This window comes from Dasypus novemcinctus, chromosome 9 (genome assembly GCF_030445035.2).
Source record: "Dasypus novemcinctus isolate mDasNov1 chromosome 9, mDasNov1.1.hap2, whole genome shotgun sequence".
NCBI lineage: Eukaryota > Metazoa > Chordata > Mammalia > Cingulata > Dasypodidae > Dasypus > Dasypus novemcinctus.
Window position 1 is genome coordinate 35196632 of NC_080681.1, and position 27007 is coordinate 35223638.

A 27007-nucleotide genomic window follows, 5' to 3' on the forward strand; every position below is an offset into this window, starting at 1 on the left:
CGTTGTCTGTTCTCTGTGTCTATTTGCTGCGTCTTCTTTGTTCGCTTCTGTTGTCAGCGGCACGGGAATCTGTGTTTCTTTTTGTTGCGTCATCGTGTTGTTAGCTCTCCATGTGTGCAGCACCATTCTTGGGCAGGCTGCACTTTTTTTTCATGCTGAACGGCTCTCCTTACGGGGCACGCTCCTTGCGCGTGGGGCTCCCCTACGCGGGGGACACCCCTGCGTGGCATGGCACTCCTTGTGCGCACCAGCTCCATATGGGTCAAGGAGGCCCAGGGTTTGAACCTTGGATCTCCTATGTGGTAGAAGGATGCCCTAACCACTGGGCCAGGTCCGCTGCCTAACGTTCATAGTTTACATTAGGGTTTATTCTTTGTGTTATACAGTTATATGGGAATACATGTCATGTATCCATCATTATAGTATCATATAGAATAGTTTCACTGCCCTAAAAATGCCCTGTGAGCCACCTATTCACCCCTTCCCCACCTCTGCCACACCCTTCCCCCAGCCCCAGGCAACCACTGATCTTTTTATTGGATTAATTTTTGTGAAGGTGTAAAATCTTTGTCTAAATTTGTTGTTTTTTTGTATGTCTTTGTCCATTTCTAATACCCATCTGTTAAAAATACTGTATCCTCTTACACGTATTTTTTTGTATTTTTAAAAATTTATTGAAGTATATCCCTCATGCATAAACATAACATAAACAATAAGTATACAGTAATGGTTGTGAACTTATAAAATGAACATACATAACATCATACAGGACAGTGTTATATTACCGCTAATACCTTGCTTTGTTGTTAAACCTCTTTAACTAATGATTAAAGAGCATTGTCAAAATATTACCACTAACCAAAGTATTTTCCCCCAATCCTTTTTTATTACTATTATCTTTATATCATTTATATATGAACATACATAAACAATGAGTGTATAGAAAAAGTTGTGAACTTAAAAAGCAAACATGTATAACATCATACGGGGTCCCATACATCAACCCTCCACCAACACTTTGCATTATCGTGAGATGTTTATTACAAATTATGAAAGAATATAGTCAAAATCTTACTGCTAGTTATAGTCCTTATCTTATATTTAGTGTATTTTTTCCCCAACCCACCCTATTATTATTTTTTAGATATTTTTTTAAATGACAGAAATAGTAAACTTCTAAAACAGTCATGCACATGTGCAGAATTCTCAAACAACAGGCCTCTATCAACACACCATACTGTGGTTAAAAATTTGTTACAGATAATATAATATCATCTGATTGTTACCATGATCATAGTGTACGTTTGGCACATATTTTCCAGGCTGCCCCATTATCAACACAGTACATCTTTGGCTTAGATGCAAGATTATTATATTATTACTGCTAACCACATTCCATAGGTCACTCCAGTTCTATCTTTCCCATGCTTCTCCACATTTCCACCGCCCTGCAATAGTGATGTACATTTGCTCTAGCTAACAAAGGGCATCCACCTCTTGGTTTACTGTGCTAGTCTGTTCCTAGAATATTCTCTAGCATTCTGTTAATTGGCATTTACATACCTAGACCACCATTTTCAGCATATCCCCAATTATAAGCTAGCTGTTACTATGTGTTACCATCCACTCTATACACTTCCACACTTTGACAGTAAAGCTAATTAAAACTGCTACACACTTAAACATCAGTAGTCCATCTCAGTCCTCTTTTCTCCTTTTAGAATCCATCACCTAACACCAGGTCTTGAAGCTATTTTCCTATAATTTCTTGTAGAAGCTTTATGATTATTGCTTTTATTTTTAGGTTTTTGATCCGTTTTGAGTTAATTTTTGGACAAGATATGAGATAGGGACTGTTCTGCCTGAGCTGTGTGGTTTGACAGGCTAGTCAAAAATCACTTGACCATACATATGAGAGTCTTTTTGAACCATCAGTTTGGTTCCATTGGTCTATGTGTGTGTCTTTATGCCAGTACCATGCTGTTTTTACCACTATAGCTAGGTAATATAATTTAAAGTCTAGAGAGGAAAGTTCACTTCTCCTTTTTAAGATGTTTCTGGCTATTCAGGACCACTTACCCTTCCAAATAAATTTGATAATCGTCTTTTCAATTAAAAAAATTGCTGGTGGACTTTGTATTGGGATTGCATTGAATCTGTATATCAATTTGAGTAGAATTGACATCTTAATGATATTTAGTCTTCCAATCTGTGAGCATGGAATGTTCTTCCAGTTATTTAGGCCTTTTTTACTTCTTCTAACATTGAGTTGCTGTTTTTTGAATACAAGTGTTTTGCATTGTTGGTTAAGTTTATTCCTGACTATTTGAGTTTTATCTGTCATATTTTATTTTCACCAGTCTTGACATTTTTACTTTTTAAAAATTGAAGTATATCATTCATATATGAACACACATAAACAATAAGTGTATTGTGAAAATTGTGAACTTACAAAATAAACATACGTAACATCACACGGGTCTCATACATCACCCCTCCACCAACTCTTTGCATTGGTGTGAAACATTTGTTACAAATTATGCAAGAGCATTGTCAAAATATTACTAGCAACTATATTCCATATCTTATATTTGGTGTATTTTCCTGCCAACTCATGCTTTTTTTTTTTTATGTATTTTTGTTACAGGTATTGTGAACTTGCAAAACAGTCATACAGATGTGTAGATTTCCCATACAACTCCACACCCTGGTGGAACATTTGTTACAGATTATGAGGTAATATCATCAGACTGTTACCACCAATCATGGTCCATAACATACATTTGGCACACTTTTTCCTTATACCTCCATTATCAGCACAGTATAGCTTGGCATTGATACAAGAATATTATAGTATTGCTGTTAACCACAGTCTATAGGTCACGCCAATTGTAGTTTTCCCATGTTTCTCCATATTCCCATCACCCTGAATAGTGATGTACATCTGCTCTAGCTAACAGAAGGACTCTTGCATTTGTACCCTTAACCACCGTTCTCAACCGCCTCTGGATTCACTGTGTTATTTGGTTCCTAGATGATTATTTAGCTTTCTTTCTATTGACATTTACTTCCCCACACTACCTTTTTCAGTAACAATCCCATTTATAAACCAGTTGTTACTCACCAGAATGTGTTACTATCATCTATCCATCTCCTCATTTTACAGTCAAGTTAATTAAAACTTCTACATACGTTAAGCATCCATAGTTCTTCTCAACCTTCCTCTTATCTCCTTATAACCTGTACTCTAGGTTTTAATTCCATGTGTTTGTTATTTGTATTTAGTTCATATTAATGAGACCATACAATATTTGTCCTTTTGTGTGTCTGGCTTACTTTGCTTAGTATAATGTCTTCAAGACTTATCCATGTTATCACATATGTCCCAATTTCATTTCTTCTTATTGTAGCATGTATTCTATCGTATGTATATACCATTTTGTTTATCCATTCATTGGTGGATGGACACTTGGGTTGTTTCCATCTTTTGGCAATTGTGAAAAACACCGCTATGAACATTGGTGTGCAGATGTCTGTTTGTGTCATAGTTTTTAGTTCTTCTAGATATAGTCCTAGAGGAATAATTGCTGGATCATATGGCAGTTCTATATTTAGCTTCCTGAGGAACTGCCAAACCGTCTTCCATAGAGGCTGCACCATTTTACACTCCCACCAACAGTGAGGGAGTATTCCTGTTTCCTCTCCAGCAGTTACTGTTGTCTCTTTTTTTAATAATGGCCATTCTGTGTGGTTAGATGATATCTCATTGTTGTTTTAATTTGCATTTCCTTAATAGATAGTGATATGGAACATTTTTTTAATGTACTTTTTGGCCATTTGTATTTACTCTTTGGAGAAATGTCAATTTAAATCTTTTGCCCATTTTTAAATTGGATTGCTTGCTCTTTTGTTGTTGAGTTGCATGATCTCTTTATAGAATGAAAATTAAACCCTTACTGGATAAGTGGTTTCCAAATATTTTCTCCCATTGACTGGGCTGCCTTTTTACCTTCTTGATAAAATCCTTTGAATCACAGAAATGTTTTAAGTTTCAGGAGGTCCCATTTATCCGTGTTTTCTTTTGTTGCTCATGCTTTTGGTATAAGGCTTAAGAATCCACCACCTACCACCAGGTCTTGTAGATGTTTCCCTACTTTTTCTTCTAGGGGTTTTATTGTACTTCCTTTTATATTTAGGTCTTTGATTGATTTTAAGTTAATTTTAGTACAAGGTGTGAGGTAGGGGCCTTTTTTCTTTCTTTTGGCTCTGCAAGTCCAGTTCTCCCAACACCATTTGTTGAATAAACTCTTCTGCCCCAATTGGGAGGGTTTGACAGGTTTGTCAAAAATCACTTGGCTGTAGATGTAAGGGTCTGGTTCTGAACCACCAATCGGTTCCATTGGTCTGTGTGTCTGTCTATATGCCAATACCGTGCTGTTTTTACCACTGTAGCTAGGTAATATGACTTAAAGTCTGGAAGTGAGAGTCCTCCAACTTCACTTTTCCTTTTTAAGATGTTTCTGGTTATTCAGGTCCTCCTACCCTTCCAGATAAATTTGATAATTATGTTTTCCATTTGCTTAAAAAATGCTCGTGGAATTTTACTGCAATTGTATTGAATCTGTATATCAATTTGGGTAGAATTGACATCTTCAATGATATTTAGTCTTCCAATCCATGATCATGGAATGTTCTTCCAATTATTTAGGTCGTTTTGGATTTCTTTTAGCAATGCATTATAGTTTTCTGAATACAAGTGATTTGCATCCTTGGTTAAGTTTATTCCTAAATATTTGATTCTTTTAGTTGCTGTTGTAAATGGAATTTTTTCCCTCACTTCCTCTTCGGATTGTGCATTGTTAGTGTATAGAAACATCACTGATTTTTGCATATTGATCTTGTATCCTGACACTCTACTGAAATCATTTATTAGCTCTAGCAGCTTTGTTGTCGATTTTTCGGGATTTTCTATATAGACAATCATATCATCTGTTAATAGTGAAAGCTTTAATTCTTCCTTTCCAATTTAGATGCCTTTTATTTCTTTTTCTTGTCTGATTGCTCTAGCTAGAACCTATGGCACTATATTGAACAACAGTGGTGACAGTGGGTATCCTTGTGTTGTCCCTGATGTCAGCAGGAAAGCTTTTACTTTTTCACCATTGAGTACAATGTTAGCTGTGGATTTTTCATATATGGCCTTTATCATGTTGAGGAAATTTCCTTCAATGCCTATCTTTTGCAGTGTTTTTAGCAAGAAAGGATGCTGTATTTTGTCAAATGCCTTTTCTGTATCAATTGATAAGATCATGTGGTTTTTCTTCTTTGATTTATTAATGTGGTGTATTATGCTGATTGATTTTCTTGTGTTGAACCAGCCTTGCATGCTTGCTATAAATCCCACTTGATCATGATGGATAATTCTTTTAATGTGTTTTTGGGTTCGATTAGCAAGTATTTTATTTTATTTATTTTTTAAAGATTTATTTATTTATTTAATTTCCCCCCCTCCCCTGGTTGTCTGTTCTTGGTGTCTATTTGCTTCGTCTTGTTTCTTTGTCCGCTTCTGTTGTAGTCCGCGGCATGGGAAGTGTGGGCGGCGCCATTCCTGGGCAGGCTGCTCTTTCTTTTCACGCTGGGCGGCTCTCCTCACGGGCGCACTCCTTGCGTGTGGGGCTCCCCCACGCGGGGGACACCCTTGCATGGCATGGCACTCCTTGCGTGCATCAGCACTGCGCATGGCCAGCTCCACACGGGTCAAGGAGGCCCGGGGTTTGAACCGCGGACCTCCCGTATGGTAGACGGACGCCCTAACCACTGGGCCAAAGTCCGTTTCCCAGCAAGTATTTTATTAAGAATTTTCCATCTGTGTTCATTAGAGAAATTGGTCTGTAATTTTCTTTTTTTGTAATATATTTATCTGTTTTTGGTATTAGGGTGATATTGGCTTCATAGAATGTTTGGTACCGTTCCTTCTTGTTGAATTTTTTGGAAGAACTTGAGTAAGATTGGTATTAAATCTTTGTGGGTTTTTTTTTGTTTGTTTGTTTTTAAGATTTATTTATTTTATTATCCCCCTCCACCCCCGGGGGGTCTGTTCTCTGTGTCTGTTTGCTGCGTGTTCTTCTTTGTCCGCTTCTGTTGTCAGTGGCACGGGAATCTATGTTTCTTTTTGTTGCGTAATCTTGTTGATGTCAGCTCTCCGTGTGTGCGGTGCCATTCTTGGGCAGGCTGCACTTTCTTCTGCGCTGGGTAGCTCTCCTTATGGGGCGCACTTCTTGCACGTGGGGCTCCCCTATGCAGGGGCACCCTTTCGTGGCAGGGCATTCCTTGAGCGCATCAGCACTGCGCATGGGCCAGCTCCACACGGGTCAAGGAGGCCAGGGGTTTGAACCTTGGACCTCCCATGTGGTAGACGGACACCCTAACCACTGCGCCAAGTCCGCTTCCCGGTATTAAATCTTTGAATGCCTGGTAGAACTCACCTGTGAAACCATCTGGTCCTAGGCTTTTAGTTACTTTTATTGATATAATCTTCATTTCTAGACTCTCTTCTAGGACTCTCTCCTTTCTTTTCAAGCTCTAGCATACTTCATAATTTCCTTGAAAATCTGGTCTCTTGGTTAGAAATTCTCTGTTTCTCTTTATCTGTGAATATTCTAAACTTAGCCTCATTTTTGAAAGGCAGTCTTGCTGGATATAAGATTCTTGGCTGGAAGTCTTTCTCTTGTATCCTAAGTGGTACTACAAGATATCAAGTGGTATGATGTGCACCACTGTCGTCTTGTATTTATGGTTTCTGGTGAGAAATCAGCACTTAATCTTATTGGATATCCCTTGTAAGTAATGTATTGCTTTTCTCTTGCTGTTCTCAGAATTCTTTGTCTTTGACATTTGACATTCTGACATTATGTATCTTGGAGTTGGTCTATTCGGATTTTTTCAGATGGAAATATGTTGTGCTTCTTGGATATGGATATCTATTTCCTTCAGTAGGGTTGGGAACTTTTCTATCATTATTTCTTTAAATTCCTTCTCCCCCTTTCCCTTCTCTTCTCCTTCTGGGACACCCATGACATGTATGTTTGCATGTCTTTTGCTGTCATTTAGTTCCCTGAAACCTTGTTCTATTTTTTCCATTCTTTTCTTCATCTGTTCTTTTGTATGTTCACTTTTCAGATGCTGTTTCTGTGAGCTCACCAGTCCTTTCTTCTGCCCCTTCAAATCTGCTATTATATGATTCCAATTATTTTTAATTTCATTTATTGTGCCTTTCATTCCTGTAAGATCTGCTAATTTTCTATGTATACTTTCAAATTTTTCTTTGTGCTTATCCTTTGTCTTCTTAATATCTTTAATCTCTTTAGCCATTTCATTGAATTTATTAAGGAGATTTGTTTGAACATCTGTGATTAGTTGCCTCAACTCCTTTATGTCATCTGGAGGCCTATCTTGTTCCTTTAACTGGGCCATATCTTCCTGTTTTTGGTATGGATTGTAATTTTTTGTTGGTGTCTTGGCACCTGGCTTACTCTAGAGTATTCTGGGTACAGTTTTTCCCTTTAGTTTAGGACTTCATGCCATTTCTCCCTTGCTGGTTATGCAGTAGGAGCCTAGGATATAGTTGGTGCTGTAAGCTGTGGAGGCTCAAGCTGCCCTCATTACCGCAGGGACTGATGAAGCTTCTCCCAACTTTCTCCTTTCCAGGGGTAGGGACAGAGTTACAGCTGTGTGGAATCGTCCAGATCATGCAGGCCTAGACTCTAGTTGCCCAGAGAGACTGATGAAGCTTCACGTCCCTTTCTTTCCTGCCTGGGGCAGGAATGGAGCTGCAGGTGTCGGCAGCAATATGCATTGCAGGTCCAAGATGACCACAGTTGCCCTGATGGACTTTGGATTATTTAGTCTGTGTCAGCCAGTTACCTGGATAGGCTGGTGCAGGGCCCACCAGCCTCTTCCCTACCAGAGGTGGGGTTGAAGCCTAGGCAGGGGCTTCAGGCTGATCTAGATGAAAGATACTGGTTCCTTTCATCAGTGTGAATTTTGGTCAGCCCGGCTTCCCCTCATGCTGGGGGCAGACTCAAAGTGGTGGCTACCAGCCTCTTTCTGACCTGGATAAGTTCAGACTTCAGCTGTTCTTAAGATTATACTCTAGCCAGCCAAATCCACCAATCAGTAACTGAAATCAGTGGCCACCTGTCTCCTCCTGCCCTGTTCTTGGGAAATGGAGCTTCCAGTTCCAGCCACAGAATAGCTCCTGGGGCAGCTTGTGCTACCAAAGTAGGATGGTCACCCATCTCCAAGGGCTTGGCTGGTAATATCCTGGGGAGGCTGACGCAGGTCTTCCCAGCTTCCTCCCACCAGAGATGGGGCTGGGGCTTAAGTCTAGAGCCGCAGTCTGATCTGGATGGAAAAAAGCTGGTCCATACCAGCACTGTGATTTTTAGTCCACCCCGCTTCCCCTTGTGCCAGGTGCAGAGTTAAGATGGCAGCTACCGGCCTCTTTCTGACTTGGACAGCTTCAAACTTCAGATATTCTCAGGATTATATTTTAGCCCACTGAATTTGCTCATCAATATCTGAAGTTGGTATCCAACTGTCTCTTCCTCCTGTTTTTGGGAAGTGGCGCTTTCAATTCCAGCCATGGAACAATTCCTGGGACAGCTCATGACTCCAGTGGAGGATGGGCACCGACCTCTGTGGTGTGGAGTGCTGTACTTGTGACTCTTCTCTGCAGTTGGGCAGTCTTTTCCTTCAGTTCCTTCAAGTATATTGCAGAATACTTTTCTGATCTCCTGGAGCCCCCAAACAGATGCTTCAAGCAGCTCCAGATAGCTCTGGGTATTTAATAACTGCCCTGTGGCAGGAGCTGACTCTAGGAGCTCCTTATTCCACTGCCATCCTGTTGGTCCATCCCTTGTATGTATTTCTGATGGGTTATTGGAACTTTAGGATTTAATTCTGAAGACTTTTATAAATGATCATTATTTCATTTTCTAAAACATGTTTAAACATTTATATTTAAAATGTATTTAAATCATTTTAAAAATTAATAGACTTTATTTTTTTTAGAACATTTTTAGATTTGCAGAAAATTTGAGCAAATTCTTCCCTACTTCTCTCAGTTGCCTCGTTATGAACCTTTTTTTTCTTTTTTTTTTTTGAGGTACTTAGTCTGAGATTGTGACCTCCTATGTGGGAAGCCAGTGCTCAACCACTGAGCCACTTTGGCTCCCCTGAGTTGTTTTTTTTTTGGTTTGCTTGTTGTTTTTGTTTTTAGAGCACAGGAACGGAACCTGGGACCTCCTGTGTGGGAAGCAGGTGCTCAACCACTGAGCCACATCTGCTCCCCCCCATTATTAACATCTTATATTAGTATGGTATATGTTTTTAAAATTAATGATCCAAGTATTATATTATGAACTAAAGACCTCTCATGACTTTCCTTATTTTTGATGACCTTGACATTTTTTAAGGAGTACTAGTGAGTATACTGTGGAGATTTCTCAATTGGGATTTGTCTTATGCTTTTCTCATGATTAGTTGGAATTTTGAGGTTTTGGGGAGGATGTATTTAAAATTTTATTATATAAATCTGTATTATTCAGCCCAATGGGTGCATTAGCACTGTACCAGTCATCTCTTGGCTTTTTATAAAGGATATTTATTTGGGGTAAAAGCTTACAATTAAAAGGTCCTAAAGAATATAAGGCTACTTCCTCACCAAAGTGTGTTGCCACATATTGAAACAAGGTGGTCGGTAATATCTTTGAGGATTCAGTTCTTCTTTCCTCTTAAGGCCCCATGGTCCCATCTCTCTCCTATCCCAGCCGTGGACTGGATGGTGCTCTTCTTTCCAGGCTCAGCTGCTCTGGTTGCCTCACAAGGTCAGTTGTAAACTCTCAGGTGAATGGCTCATCTCTCTTCCCAGGGCCTCAGGATCTTCTGTCTGTAAAGCTCTCTTCCTCTGTTTCTGTGTGTTTCCTTGGTTATTTAGTGTCTGTTTATATAGCCCACAAAATGGGAGGGGACTGTTACATTCTACTGATGTGGTTGAATGAAAATCCTAATCTTAATATAATTTAATCAAAGACATCTCAACTGAATCTAATCCAATCAAAGGGTATCACGCCCAGAGGAACAGGCCATTTTACAAACATAATCAAATATATATTTTTTGGAGTTCATAAATAATATCAAACTACTTCAAAATATTTTCTTAAAATCTTGCTGAGGTAAAACCAGCTGTATACCAGTAACTTTAAATGTTCTCCTTTTTTCTGTACCTACCACCAAGCACTCACTTAAAATCCCCATTATATAATATTTTTAAAGTATGAATTTATAGTTATTTTCTACCAAATGTCACGAAATTTTTAAAAAAATGAGGGAAATGGACTTGACCCAGTGGTTAGGGCCTCTGTCTACCACATGTAAGGTCTGCAGTTCAAACCCCGGGCCTCCTTGACCTGTGTGGAGCTGGCCCATGCACAGTGCTGATGCACGCAAGGAGTGCCGTGCCATGCAGGGGTGTCCCCCGCAAAGGGGAGCCCCAAGCACAAGGACTGCACCCCGTAAGGAGAGCCGACCAGCGGGAAAGAAAGTGCATCCTGCCCAGGAATGGCGCCTTACACACACAGACCTGACACAACAAGATGACGCAACAAAAAGAAACACAGATTCCCGTGCCTCTGACAACAACAGAAGTGGACAAAGAAGAAAATGCAGCAAAGAGAGAACAGACTATCGGGGCAGGGGGGAAGGGGAGAGAGAGAGAGAGAGAAAAAAAAAAAGATAGTATTTAAAATGTGTGGGTATGACTATTTGGAGAACAAATGCAATTAAAAGTTTATTTCAGATTTTGAGATATAAGTAAGAAGAGAACAAGGTAAAAAAAAGTAAACAACTGAAGTTGAAGTTATATATTATGTGTATGGGTTTGGTGTTTGTAAATGCATTTTTGTGGAGGTGTTCCTTATTTATCTTCAGTGCATTACTCCCTATGGCTGCCAAAACAAATTACCACAAACTGGGTGGCTTAAACCAACAGAAATTTATTCTCAGTTCTGGAAAGCATATGTCAGAAATCAGTATCTCTGGGCCAAAATTTAAGGTGTCAGCAGGGCTGCACGTCCTTTGGAGGCTCAAAAGGAGAATCTGTTCCTTGCCTTTTCTTGATTCTGGTGCCTGCTGCATTCCTGGCTTATGACTGCATCATTCGAGTCTTCAAAGCTAGCATCTTCCAATCTCTATTGGCTCAGTCTTCACATTTGCCTTCTCTTTGTATAATCAAATCCCCTTCCATCTTATAAGGATATGTGTGATTGCATTTAGGAACCACCAGGATAATCTCTCCATCTCAAGATCCTTAACTTAATTACATCGGCAAAGACATTTTTTTGTGATATAAGGTAACTTTCATAGGTTCCAGGGATTAGAATGTGAATATCTTTTGGAGGGCCACTTTTTAGCCTGTCATACTTAGCAAACTCAGAGTGGGCTGCGTGTTCGTCCTTTGATTTATAGTTTAGTTTGTAACAAATCCCAGTATCCAATTTTGGGTGAGTGGTGGTTGGCAGCAGGAGATGGCAAAGAATATTCTCATCTCTTCTAAACATGTGGAAAACTCCAGGTCTGTGTTTCTCAGAATGTGGTGCGTGAACTGGAAGCATCAGCATCACTTTAAAAACTTACTAGAAATGCAAATTCTTTCAGGCTCTAATCTAGACCTATTCAATTAAAAACTCTAGGGTAGAGCCTAGCAATCTGTGTATTATAAGCCCTCCAGGTGCTGCTGGTTCATGCTAAAGTTTGAGAACCTTTTTTTCCCCTATATTATTGACACTATTAGTACTAAAACCATATGCCTTCTTCTCTAACTCTTTTCTGTTTAAGACTTACACTAAAATTAGTTTAGGAATTCTAGTTTACAGACTTTGTTTTCTGTAGGGGTAGAAAGATTCAGTGTCAGAATCTTGGTATTGATGATCCATAAAATTAATTCATTTAATACAAGATTGCACTGACAGAGCTGATTTTGTCAGTTGTATTTTTACTTAGATATAATTATTTAACATTACTGGATCCAGAGATGATGTGAACTTTTTCTCCCCTCCTTGAAAATGTGAATTTAGCTTATTAACCTGAATTTTACTTGCTTGCCTTCTATAATCTTAAATACATTTTGAGATACAACATGAAGCTTCTAATCAACTCTTCTTAACATTCTTAAAGCTTTTATCATTTGCCATCCACTGAGTGCCAAGATAAGAGAAATGAAATCTTGTTCTTAATGTGTCTACACTCTAGTTCAGAAGATACACACAGAAACAAAAAGAAAAGGTTGATAGTTTTGATAGAAACTGAGAAACACAGCTTTACACAACTGAATGGATAAAAGAAGGATCTGCTAGTATGACTGAGCTAAATATTGAAGGACTAGTAAAAAGGTGTTAGCAAAGTTAAAGAAGTAGAAGGCAGTTATATGTATGAGGAACAATGTGTAAAAAGGCATGAAAGTTGAGAGAGCATGAGGCCTCTTCTGGGAATTGAAGAGGCTTTATGTAGAAAAATAAAGTAGTGAATGAGAGTAGTAATTAGGGATAGACAGATAAGGCTGGGATTATAGAGTATCTTGCTAAGAAGTTCTGTGTTAAGGAGTTTTGATTTTATTCTGAGGTTCGTGAGTGTTATTAAAGGACTTGAAGCATAGATGAAACATGTTTAGGGCAGCTGTTGTAAAGTGATTACTCCTATAGTTCTGAGAAAGATGAATTTGAGATAGTCTAAAAGTAGTAAGTTTATAGTAATATATGTGAGACTGGCAGGTATGGGGAAAGGAACAAAATCAAAAACTGTGAAGAAGATAGTGGTGCCTTATTTTTTTTTTAAACAGAGAATTCAGGGGAATAATAAACCAGTTTCAAGTTAGGGGAAGGAGATGTAAAGTTTAGAGTAGGACATTTTGAGTTTTCAGAGTTTGTGGGCTGTGGTAAATAGTAGGTAGGGGTAGGTAGATCTTTGGTAAGTACATTTTCAGTGGATTGTTGGGGTAAAAGTCACATTATACTACATTAAGGATTAAATTGAGGAAACAAGAGAGTATCAGTGTATGCTGTTCTCTAGAATAACAGGGTCTTACATTTAGTAAGTACTTAATAAGTACTAGCCAATATTATGATTACTTACTAGTATATACTTTTATGCCATCCCATATTGTATCTTTTTTGTCTTCAGCTTTTTGGTGTATTGTTTGGTATGTACTTGATAATATTAGATAAAGTTTGTATTTATTAACAAATACTCTGATTATTGCCATGGTAGTAAAATTTAAGGAAAACAAGTCACTGTAAATTTGTTTAAAGAGAATTAGAATATTTAAGTTTTGTTTGGATTATTGTTGCTGAGGAAAAAAGATACTTAGCAGTAGTTTTCTGAAGGTAAAAATGATCATGTTTTAGCTGAACATTTTTTCAGATAGATGGTTTGTCTAGAAAATAATTGGATGTTTCATTTTTAATTTGGGAGAGTAGTGCTTTGCAGATGTAGTCATTCATACCTGACGCAAAAACCTAAATGATGATCTTTACCTGTGTCCTTGCAGGTTTGATTTAATTTCGGATGAGATTGTTCTTGCAGCAAGATGTTAATAAAACAAAATCTAGGTAAGTTGACTATTTTGTTAAATACAAAATTTTATATTTTTTAAAAAGTACATTCAAGTCCAGGACCAGTGAGATTTTTAGTAACATTTTGAGATAATATACTTTTTGACACACTTCTTCCAGTTGATTTGATGGGAATAAAAATACATCAAATTTTAGAACTATTTTTACTTATTATTCTTTTATGTTGAATTAACTAAAATATACAAGTTGGTATTTGGTTTCGCCATACAGAAGCTAGTTTAGTAAGAGATTTGTGCAATTGCTTTCAGTGCTTGCACCTTAATGGATCATAGTACATGAATAATCTTTGCTTTCATGAATTTTACTTTATTTCTTTGAGCAAAGGATTTCCACAGATGGGTTAAATTTCCCAAATTATGACTTCTTTCTTTTAAAATAGTGTAAACGATTGTTTTAATATTTTTCAAGTGGACATTTCTACTGAATGATTTTTCTAATGTAGTGTTCTGATTAGATTTAATTTCCAAGGCTGTTCACTTTCAGAAAATTGAATTGTGATCATGTACTTCTGGTCTGGTTTGTGAAAGAATGCTTTTTAATAATATAAGCTGTTGAAAGGTTAAAAAAAAAATACTTTTACTGTCATTTGTTATGTGAACATGGCTTCAAGATATTAGCAGATTAAAAAGAATACTTTGATAAAATTGCAGTTAACTTGGTCTTCCTAAAATCTAACCAGATGTTTCAGCTGTCAAAAACTTGCTGATTCAACATTTGTGAAAAAGAGGGCGAGAAGTGCTGTGGTTGAGTAGTTGGTAAAGTACAGCTAAATAATGTAATCTCAATTATTTGTTGAGGCATACTTTCAAGCAAACCTTCCCTTTTATTGCTGTCATATAATAACAAGAGTAGTGGCAGTAACCATTGGGCTCTCAATTACTTCATTAGTCCTTATAGTACCACGTGTGAGGGTAGGTGCTGCAGTATCGAAAACTTAATTTGGAGGGTTAATAGTTAATTTTTTCTTTTTCATTAGAAAGCATAATTTATTTTCACAGCATTCACTGTAAAGAATGCTTGACCATATATCTTTCTAAAAAGGAGAGGCCAGACTTGCTCTTGATGGTCTTAAAGGGATTTTGTTTGCTAGTTGAATATACAGTATCAAGTATCATCAGAACCTTTGTTTTGATTTCCTGTAAGAAATTGCTTGTGGGATGAAACTGGTTGAACTTATCCTGACGTATTATTCCATCACAATTATATGGGCATTTTAAAAATTAAGGTATAATTTACATATATTAAAACACATACAATTTTAAGGGTAGAACTGAATGACTTCTTACATATATATTCACACATGAAAGTACCATCCAGATCAAGATGTATTTTCATTATCCCAGAAAGTTCTTTGTTCTCTTCCCTTTCCAATCCAATAGCATTTCCTCCTGAGATTAGCATCTTTCTGAATTATATCAGCATAGCTCGTTTTGCCTATTCTTGAACTTTATATATACATTTATGTAATTATATAGTATGTACTCTTGTGTCTGGCTTCTTTCATTCAACATGTTTTTTACTTTCATCCATGTTGAGTGTATCAGTAATTTACTATTTTTTTGCTGATTATATTCCATTGTATGACCATATTACAAATTGTTTACCCATTCTTTCTATAATTTTGTTGGATTTTTTAAGTCTTTGACCTCACTTGCCAGTTTCTTAGCACTGCTTTTCTTCTACTACTTGTCCCCCTCCATTGTCCTCCATTACCTGCAGAATAAAATGTAAGCTCTATAACAGTATATAATTATCTCACTACAGCTGTGCCAAACTGCCAAGAATTATTAGAATTAACTAAAAATGATGTTTCACACTCCTAGATATATGTTGTTACTCACTCCCAATCCCCCACTTCTCCTGTCAGTGTCCTTCCTCCTGGTTGTCACCTTATCTCCTAAAATAGATAATCTTGAGCATCACCTCATCCTTAGAGCCAGGCCTGGCCATACTGCAGTAGTCTGTCTTCTCTGCTAGACTTAGCCCTATGAAAGCAGACTTATCCAGGACTTACTTATCTTAGTAGCATAGTACCCAGGACATCTTAAGTACTCACTGACTGTTTTTAAACGTAGATCAACAGAGTCCTTGTCCTCTCTCAGACACATAGGGATTCAGAATGCTGGCTGTAATGGACTAGGGTCAGTGGTACTTCAGTTGCTGTAGGAAGTGTCCAATGAGGGCAATCCAGAGGCAGCATTAGAGCCATTTTGAAAAGAGAAAGCATCCAAGGCTTCTTTGAATCCAGTTGGAATAAAATGGTTAATAATGTTCATAGTTTAGACCCTTTAAGGAAGACTATGTGTCATTGCTGATTTTGATGACTGTTTTCAAATGGAGGCATTAATCTCTGTATGGAAATTGGGTTGTTTGCTATTAATAGTTTTTTCTTTGTGAGTTTCTACTAGTTATTTCTTTAAAGATTCCTTTTTTTTTTAATTTCAAAATTTTTAAAAGATTTTATTTTTTATTTATTTCTCTCCCCTTCTCCCCCCTAACCTGCCCCCCCCCCCCATTGTTTGCTCTCTATGTCCATTCACTGTTTGTTCTTCTGTGACGGCTTCTATCCTTATCAGCGGCACCGAGTTTCTTTTTGTTGCGTCATCTTGCTGTGTCAACTCTCCGTGTGTGCGGCCCCATTCCTGGGCAGGCCGCACTTTCTTTGGCACTGGGTGGCTCTCCTTAGGGGATGCACTCCTTGCGCGTGGGGATACCCCTGCATGGCACGGCACTCCTTGTGCACATCAGCACTGTGCATGAACTGGCTCCGCATGGGTCAGGGAGGCCCGGGGTTTGAACCCTGGACCTCCCATGTGGTAGACAGACGCCCTATCCATTGGGCCAAGTCTGCTTCCCTAATTTCAAATTTTTAAAGAACAATCATGGATACTGTCTTAGTTTGCCACAGGGCTGCCAATGCAAAGTTACCAGAAATGGGTTGGTTTTTATAATGGGAATTTTGTTTGGGGTAAAAGTATACAGTTCTGCAGCTATGAAATGACCAAATCAAGGCTCCATCAGAGATGCCTTCTCACCAAAGTCATTTACTGGTGATCCTGGTGTCCTGCCACGTGGCAATCAGGCATATGGCTGGGCTCCTCTCCTTAGCCTTGAGATGTTCCTTGGGTCCAGCCACTCGGGGGCCTCTTTTCATGCCTCTTTGCCCTGCTGATTCTGGACTCTGGGACCTCTCTCAGCCTCTTGGCTTTCTGCAGCTGTAGGCAAACCTGGAGTCTTCTCTCTCGCATGGCTGGGGAAAAATGGCATAGCTCCCTTTTGCTGTGTGTCGCTCTGTGTTGCTGTTTATGTTAGGCCCAGCAACAGGGCAGAAACCCAACCTGTGTCATGCCTCACAGTCCAGTCAGAAGAGCACACACAGAAATGGATTAGTTCAAAAACATAATCTTTTTCCCTTGGGGATTCATAAAAGAACTTCAAACTGTCACACATACCATACTTCACCCCACCACCAGCACCTTATGCTGTTGTGACACAGTCATTACAAATGATTAAATTAATTGTCATAATATTTTTCCTATCTATAGTCCCTAGCTTAAATTTGGTATATTTTCCCCAAACCATCCTGTTATTAACACCATGTATTAGTATTGTATATTTATTATAGGTCATGAGAGAAAATTCTCATATTTGTACTGTTAACAACAGTTCATCATTCACCATGGGGTTCGCTGTGTTATATGGTCCCCTTTCTTGTACAGTTCAACCAAAGTGTCCACTCAGTGGCTGTCAATTTCATCACTGAGTTGTGCTGTCATTAGCTCAGTTCACTTAATATTCTCTTTGTGAGCTTCTACTAGTTATTTCTTTAAAAACTGAAGATTCTAAGAGTTGCATAAGACTAATAATACAAGTGGAAGATTACGAAGAATGGTTAAATTTGTAAGAAGTGAAGGAAATTTTTTATTTTCCTGAGGGTAAAAATCTGTACTGATGGAGCAAGAAATTAAAGACACGTCTGGATTTATGATAACATTTTTTATTTCTGTAGCTTAGGAAGTTTGCCGTTAGCTGAAAATCATTTTGAAACATTTGTTTTATCATTACAGATAGGTAATATATATATATATATATATAAACAATATACTCTAAGAAATCCAACTTTTATCATTTTAAAGCATTTTGCACTAATTTTCTTCTTCCATATTTGAAATTTGGCTAGTTGGGTTGGCTATGGTAGTCACCTCGGAATTTTTCTCTTTCCAGCAAGTCCAAAGCAAGGAGAAGTTCGTCCCCATGGAACTTTCCTTTTTCCTCTCTGCCATAAAGGTTAAACACAAAATTGGACATTGACCCCATCTCATACTGTTCCTTCTGTCACCAGGATTTTCTTAGACATTCTTAATGATTGTAGAAGCTTGGTTATTTCTTTTATTTCATCCTGTGTGTGAAGTCTGTTTAGTTTGAGGGTCCAGAGAAATTTAACCTTGGAACTGCTTGACTTATTTGTCTCCAAAAGATTTTAGACTGGTTTTCCCTTTGGTAACTGAGAACTTGAGATTCAGACTTCCTCTTCATTTTGTACTTCAGTATTTCACACAGGCAACTGCTGTTAAAACTTTTTCATTTTACAGAATCTCTGACTCCTAGGATTTGAGATTCTTAATAAATTTTTGCCTTATTTGTTCTTATAATTGGCTTAACTCCTAGATTAACTTCCTGTGCCTCCGTATCTTCAATAGCACTTGTATTAGGGTTCTCTAGGGAAACAGAATCAACAGGAGATACCTGTCAGTAGTAGGCAATTTATAAGAGTCTCTCACGTGACTGTAGGGATGCACAAGTCAATGTTCCGCAGGCTGGCTGCAAACAGGGCTCCCAATGAAAATCCAGTCAAGGTCCTTGATGCGTTTCTGGGAGATGTTGGCTGTCCAAAGAAGAACTGGGAAGTTCTCTGGGTGCTGAAATCACTTCCCCTTTTAAGGCATTCAACTGATTGACTAAAACATCACTCATTGGTGAAGGCAATCTCCCTGATTGATGGAGATGTAATCAGCTATCTATGCAGTAAAGCCACTGGTGACTAAAGTCCATAATTGTTCTTCTGTTACAATTAGCCCAGTTCTTACTTGATCAAACAATGGGCACAGTTACCTGGCCAAGTTGACACATTAGCCTAACCATTACAGTTCACCCCATGTCAACTCAGCAATCATACACATTACCTTAAACCATATTTAGTCTCTAAGTAAAAGCAATAACAGACATGCATATATATACATTTCTGCCTAACAGTGTTCATCTCTCCTACGTACAACCACAAAAACATTAATTACCTGCAGAAGGGTACAAGCCGTTGGGTAATATTCACTCTTAAACTTCACATTTTTAAATATTAAGACATGAAACGAATACTTTTCATATGATAGGGGAAAAGGTTGGGGAAGAAAATGAATTTGTTTTATGTACATATATAGTCATACTCAAGGAAAGATTCGTGACTTTATTAGGGTCCTCATTTCTATAACTGGTCACATGGTCGAAGTTCATATTTATCACTGCCTTCTTCCACCATACAGTCCATGTTCCCATTACCCTCAGCAAGCATTTCAGCTGGCCGTGGTTCTTTGCCTGGTGGGGTTACCCAGACTTTCATTCCTGAAGATTCTGGGCCATTGTTAATCCTGCTTGGTTTGGATTGTTGCAATTTTCCATTGACTTTAATCCCAGGGCATGGCAGTGCTAGTGCCCACATGGGTTTGAATCCCACTCTCGGTACCAAGCTGTATTAGGGTTCTCTAGAGAAACAGTCAACAGGAGAGATCTGCCAATAGTATGTGATTTTATAAGAGTCTCTTACGTGACCGTGGGGATGCGCAAGTCCAGATTCCACAGGCAGGCTGCAAATCAGGACTCCAATGAAGGTCCTTGATGAGTTTCCAGGAGACCAAAGACAGCTGGGAAATTCTCTCTGAATGCTGGAATCACTTCCCCTTTTCAGGCATTCAACTGATTGAATAAAGCTTTACTCATTGCTGGTGGCAATCTCCCTGATTGATGTAGATGTGATCAGCTATCTATGCAGTAAAGTCACTGGTGACTAAAGTACATAATGTCTTTGTATTACAGTTGGCCCAGTGCTTGCTTGACCAAACAGCTGGGCACAGTTACCTGGCCAAGTTGGCACATTAGCCTAACAATCATTTCTCTGTAGCACTTCCTTATGGGTGAAAAAAAAAAAACCCCTGTAATTAATAAAATTCTTTGTTTTTGATTCTTCATGAACTTGCTCAATATATATTTGACCTTTTCCAAGTATATTACCAAGTAATTTTTAGTATTGTAAATTTTTAATTTTTTTAGTAAAAATCACATATGCTTATGTTTGTAAGCAGATAGTACAGAAATGTTTAAAATAAAAAACTCATTTCTCCTCACTCTCAGTATCATATTGTCCATAAGTTACCAAAAGTAGCTGGTATGTATTATGCATTTTGCTCTTCATTTACCAGTGTATCTTAGAAGTTTTTCCATATATGGGTCACATTTAATGTAACTGTTTCCTTATTGATAGATATTTGGGTAAATCTCTCAGTTTTTTTAACTTCATGAGCAATGCTGCAGTAAATATTCTTGATTATCATTTGGGAGTGAGAGTTTCTGTAGAATAATTTTATGGAGTAATGGGTTGCTTGGTCAAAGGATATGTGTACTTTAAATTCTGATAGATATTGTAAAATCGCAACAAGGTTATACCACTGAACATTCCCATTAGTTGTTTGTGAGAGTATCTGCTTCCCACACTCTACTAAATATTAATCAGTATTTTAATCTTTGCCAGTCTGATAAAAAATGGTATTTATTTTACTGTGAATTTCATTAATTATGAGATTCTTCAAAGATGTGAAATGTCATAGTCATGACTTAAATTTCATTGGAGAATATATGATTTGTAAAGATTTTTCTCTTTACTATTAATTAGTATACTTTCATGTTTAATGTATTGTATTAAAAAGTTGTTTAATATTGGATAACCAGATTGTTTGCCCTCCCCCCCCATACTATTTATTTAGGATAACTATTTTTTTTAACAAAGCAATTTTATTGTTATCAGTAAAGCATAAATTCATCCAGAGTACAATCAGTGGTATTTGGTATAATCACATGTTTGTGCATTAATCACCCAAATCATTCACAGAGCACTTTTATTTATTTTTTAAATTTTTTTTAAAGATTTATTTTTATTTATTTCTCTCCCCTTTCTCCCCTCCCCCACCCCAGTTGTCTGTTCTAGAGCACTTTCATTATTCCAATAATAATTTTTTTAAAAAGCCTCATCACTTCTCAATCTCTATGCCTCTCCTACCATACATAGCTGCTATTCTTTTTCCTTCTCTGGTATATTTGTAGTTACGTTTTAGAAAAACAGTCTTATATATGCAGTATCCCTCATACTCATGTTTTACATGAGGTTTTATATCTTATACAGTCCCATGTTACAGTATTTAGTTTTCCTTCTAGTAATGTACATGACCTTAGACTTTCCCTTTTAACCACAGTCATACCCATACAATAGCACTGCTAGTTACAAACACCATGATATGCTTCATCCATTTCTCTTCATTTCCAAAGATTTACAGATAACCTTTTTACCAATTCTGCAGGTTAATCCTCAGCTTTTCATTCTCTACCTTCCTACTTTCTGGTGATTATATTCTAATGATTAACTCCATGAGGAGAAAGAACTATTCTTCTTTATCATGAATTTCTTTGTAGTTTTCTACAAACTAACTTTAGCAAAGTCTGTAGGTAAAAATAAAATAAAAGCCATTAATTAAATTTTACTTTAAATTAGTAGCAAGCTGATAAAAATCTGTTATTGCTGTAACTCAGTCATTAGATACTTGTCTTCTTTGTGTTTATTTTTTTACTGCCCTTAATACACTTAGGATTATTTGTTTTCATATCTAGCTTTAAAATCAACAAACTCCTGTTTTTTAATTCTTTAATTCTAGAAACTACTAAATTTAAGACCAGAAAAAAAGAAGAGGAGAAAATTCTGAACATTATTGTGATGGTTTTTTCTCTGTGTTATTTTTAAGGATTAAGACATTTACTCATTTTTGGTTTGCTCTTTTATTGTACAGTATTTCCCAGTGGGATGCCTTTACTCCTGGATGTTTTTATAGCGCTCTTAAAACTCATCCTTGGTTTCATTGTGCTATTTCATGTGTTAAACTGGGTAAGAATGCTACATTGATGTGTTTTGAAGCTGAGCTGTCAATCTGTTCTTCCAAAGAAAGTTTCATTCACGCCTGTAAATACTACATAAAAGTTTCTATCCAAATCTGCAGTGTTTTTCAGCCTAACAGTTAAAGGCTAAGTGGCAAATATTCTGGTATGTAAACAGGAAACCATGAACATCAGACAAAATATTTTTGCTATTGCTGTAGTCTAGACTCCTATAGTAGGTCTAAATTGTAAATATACATTAAGCCTTTATTGAAACCATATGTTCCAGGTCCTTAACTATATGTTAAGGATACTTTGGTGGTTAGAATTCTCAGTGCCATACTATAAGTGATCAGTAGAATACTGTCAGGTAGGATTATTGTATTATAGTAGGAAAGTGAAGGAAATTTTTAAGAAAGAGATTAGGAAAGCCTTCCTAGAGAAAGGTAACATTTTATTTGCCCTCTAAGGAAAGGACAGAATTTCGATGGAGGATGACCTTGAGCTTGAATTGAAAACTCTTGCATTATATTCAGAAAATATGTAAAAATAGTTTCATTTAACTGGATGCCCATGTTGCCAGAGTTGCTGGCATTTTCTTAAATATGTTGAAGTTTACATTTTACTATAGCTTAGGAACTCACTGTTTGAGTGGTTTTCTTGTTCAAGATAAGTTACTTTGAAATTACCAGGAATTAAATTATATCATGGAGGCTCCATAATTTTCATTAACTTAAATATTACAATATTACACTGAAGGGTATGTGTTTCAGAAATAACAAGTGACTTGCTTGATCTCAGATAATTCCAAAGACGGAATTACAACCTAAGTCTTCTGGTCTATATTGTTATTGTGAGATGAATATTAAAGCAGATAAGTGAAACCTTTTAGGGTCTTGTAGCTAGGCTGAGGACTGTGGGTTTACCTGTCACTTGATAGGTGCTCAGTAAATATTTGTTTAATGTGTTGATTCAGTCAATGTTTTATGAATTGGTTATTTTAGTTTCTGCTCATATACATTACTAATTACCAGTCTGAGGAGGAAGGGAAGAAAGATGATTAAATATGTAACTACAATTAAACATGTTTAGTGTTGTGCTAGTATAGAAATAGTCTATGTTGCAGGAAGGCAATTACCATTTCTGTTTTATTTATTAATATATATCCATCCACCTATGACAGTGCTTTGCTTATAATGGGTGTTTAATATTTATTGAATGACTGAATGGAAACATGATAAGGCCTCCCTGAAGTGTTGACATTTAAAATGAAACTTGGAGGAACTGGTGGTGATTTATTTAGATAAAAAGTTGGGGAAGTAGTGTTATTGGCTGAGAAGAGAAAGGGTGGAAGATTGGCAGAACTGAAAGAACTGTGGTTTGTCTTGAATGTATAATCCAACACGTGTGGGCTGTGAGAAGTGGCCTGTATCAAGAGATAAGACTGGCGGCGGACTTGGCCCAGTGGTTAGGGCGTCTGTCTACCACATGGGAGGTCCAAGGTTCAATCCCCGGACCTCCTTGATGCGTGTGGAGCTGGCCCATGCGCAGTGCTGATGCGCGCAAGGAGTGCCCTGCCACGCAGGGGTATCCCCCACGTAGGGGAGCCCCACGCGGAAGTATGCGCCCCGTAAGGAGAGCTGCCCAGTGCAAAAGAAAGTGCAGCCTGCCCAGGAATGGCGCCGCACACAGGGAGAGCTGACACAACAAGATGATGCAACAAAAAGAAACACAGATTCCCATGCCGCCAACAATAACAGAAGCAGACAAAGAAGATGCAGCAAATAGACACAGAGAACAGACAACCGGGGTGGGGGGGGAGGGGAGAGAAATAAATAAATAAATAAATAAATAAATAAATAAGTCTTTAAAAAGAGAGAGATAAGACTATAGACGGTGAGACTGGGGCTATTTTATTGTGAATTTTAGAAACCAGTTTAAGGATTTTAGATTTGTAGAATAATGAGACAGCAATGAAAGATTAATCAGATTTGTTTTAGGAAAGGTCTTGATCTAAAATGTGGAGAACAGATTGGGGGGAAACTAGGTTGGATTCAGGATGACTAGTTAGTAGAAGGAGGCTGCTGGCTTAACTTGAGAGTGGTGGTTATGGGGATAAAGAGATTTGGATAGATTTGAGAGAGATTTAAACATCAAAATAGATAAAATATGGTGATTGATTTTAATGGAATATAAGTAGAATAAGGGAGGACTTAAGGATGATATTTATGCTTCTGACCTAATTGTGCAGAAGAAGTTGGGAGCTAACAAGAACTAAGTTATAGATATTCAAGCTTGAATTATCTCAAGACATCTGAGTAGAAATGTCAGGTGGCAGTTAGATTTTACAGATCTATAACTTGAGAGAGATTGGAGAGTCATCAACGTTGAATCTTCGTAACATCTCACAAATACATTTTTGTTCTAATATCTTTCTGTGAGATATTGCAAAACATGTTTATATATTTAATATTTAGTTGACCTACACATTGTTGAAAAATGCCGCGTTCCATATAGATTTAAGAGCTGCTGATATTAGAAATTCTGGCCTCTGCTTATTAATTAAATGATATTTGATGTCATTGATGTATATTTATTGATGCATTACTCACTACTGATGGTGAGAATAGCCAAGGGTGTTTTAAATATGTTAAATCTTGGATTTGCATTAATTGTGTCTGATCCATGTAGCTGAATACCAGTTCTGATAATACTTGGTAATGTAAACTTTTCCAGCCCAAATAACAAAATTTAGCTTAAAATGATGTCTTTAGATTAATCATGATTCAACAAATTATTAGGATAAAAGATGAATGATGACAAGACTTTACCTGTCTTGTTCACGTTGTATACTTATCATCTAGAGCAGTTCTTGGAATAGAGGTACTCAATAAATATTGGTTGTATGATCAATATTTACATATAATATATTAATACCTTTTCATGTTTTATTTTTAGTCAAGTGACTTTAGTGGCAAACAGGTCAAATTCCTAAAAAGGGTCTCTTTCCTAACTTAAAGGATTCTAGTTTTATTTGAACAATGTATTCTTCCTTATATTGCCCTATACCATTTCATATTTTACTGCCTGCCCCCCACAGTTCCCTTTCAACAGACACATTACTTTTTCTAATCAGAACATTTTTACTGCCATTATTGAAACATGTTTTCTAAAGAAAACATAATCAGGTGATTGTTGTACATTTCACTTGTGTATCCTGACATTACAATGTCTAAAACTTCCTGCTAGTGAGATGACCATTCTCTTGCCATTCACTCTAAATATTTCCTTTACTTACTTTTTGTCTTTATAGATTTGGTCAGTTACTAGGTCTTTTTGCTGTTCCTTTGGCAATGTAGTGCATATTCTTCTTTTCTTTCAGTTCCCATTACTGTTAATTTTCTTCATATTGTCTGTTGCTTTTATCTGTGAATTGATCTCTTCATTTCTTTTGTGTAAGGCCATTTGTTCCAACTTTCTAGGAAGTTGCCCTAATTATATCACTTACTTGATCAAAAAAAAATTCAGGAATTGTTGGGTCTCATTTTTAAAAGCCTCTAATTTTATGTTCCAATCTACTTTAACAATTTGATTTCGTACTATTTTTTTTTTTTTAAGATTTAGTTTTTATTTATTTTTCTCCCCTTCCCCTCGCCTGCTCCCCAGTTGTCTACTCTCTCTGTCCATTTGCTGTGTGTTCTTCTGTATCTGCTTGTATTCTTGTCAGTGGCACCAGGAATCTGTATCTGTTTTTTTGCGTCATCTTGCTACATCAGCTCTCCATGTGTACTGTGCTACCCCTGGGCAGGCTGCATTTTTTTTTTAGCACGGGGCGGCTCTCCTTACAGGTGCACTCTTTGTGCTCATCAGCACTGCATGTGGGTCAGCTTACCACATGGGTCAGGAGGCCCTAGGGTTTGAACCCTGGACCTCTTATGTAGTAGGAGGACAGTCTATCAGTTGAGCCAAATCTACTTCCCCCTACTATTTTTTAATAAGCCTTTTGCTGCAGCCTAATTGATTTAATCATTGTTTTTAAAAAATCTTCATACTTTCTCTTTTCCACATATCTTCCCTACCAATCTCATCCCAAATTCATCCCTAATCTTCAAATTTATCTTTGAAAACTCAGATCCTCCCTCTTCCTTGACAAGACATAATCTCTAAGTAGTCACTTTCTGTTGATAATCTGTCCTTGTAGACTGAACTACCTATTGGTTGAATGACTTAAAAGCATGACAAGATAATGAGATAGTAACATCTCCTACAGCACTCTCTCCAGTTGACAAATTCTCAGATATATTTTATTAGCATTTTCTAATTTTCAGCATGTACTGATCCTGTACCTGAGTAATGAATTTTCTTTAGACTGGTGGAAATAATAATGCACTTTTAGATTCTGTAATTTCATTGTTAACACATAGAAATGTATTTGATTTTTAAAAATTATTTTTGGAGGTAAAATTCATGTAATATAAAATTAACCATTTTAAAGTGTACAATTCAGTGGCATTTAGCCATCTCTGTTAAATTCCAAAACATTTCATCATTCCCAGACAAGACCCCATGCCCATTAAGTAGTCCCCACCCTGCCCCCACCCCACCTCCACCCCCAGCTTTTGGCAGCCACTAATCTGATCTCTGCCTCTGTGTGTTTACCTATTGTGGATATTTCATTAAATGGAATTATATGATATATGACCATATGTGTCTGGCCTCTTTCACTTAGCATGTTTTCAAGGTTCATTTGCATTGTATTGTAGCATATCAGTACCTTATACCTTTTTGAGACTGAATAATTCTCCCATTGTACAAGTATGGCACAATTTATCCATTCAGCTGTTGGTGGACTTTTGGATTGCTTCCTCCTTTTGGGTATTGTGAATAGTGCAGCTGTGGACATTTTGCATGCACATATTTCTTTGAACGCCTGTTTTAAAATCTTTTGGTGGGAAACGGACTTTGGCCCAGTGGTTAGGGCGTCCGTCTACCACATGGGAGGTCCGCGGTTCAAACCCCGGGCCTCCTTGACCCGTGTGGAGCTGGCCATGCGCAGCGCTGATGCGCGCAAGGAGTGCCGTGCCACGCAAGGGTGTCCCCCGCGTGGGGGAGCCCCACGCTCAAGGAGT

The 27007-nt window shown here is 37.5% G+C and overlaps 1 protein-coding gene across 47 annotated transcripts in view; it reads left to right on the top strand.

Annotated features, from left to right (window-relative positions):
• Positions 1–27007, top strand: part of ZNF644 (zinc finger protein 644) — a 116755-nt gene that overhangs the window by 38070 nt on the left and 51678 nt on the right. For 30 of the 47 annotated variants that reach the window (XM_071217282.1, XM_071217264.1, XM_071217272.1 and 27 more), the window contains one exon: positions 13604–13664. The exons of 2 other annotated variants lie outside the window; for them this stretch is intronic. In XM_071217282.1, the coding sequence (XP_071073383.1) occupies positions 13621–13664 (44 nt within the window). In that variant the 5' untranslated portion in view covers positions 13604–13620. Of the gene's footprint in view, positions 1–2647; positions 2737–13603; positions 13665–27007 lie in introns of all 47 variants that reach the window. 15 more of the 47 variants (XM_058303189.2, XM_071217295.1, XM_071217288.1 and 12 more) reach the window with 1 other exon arrangement.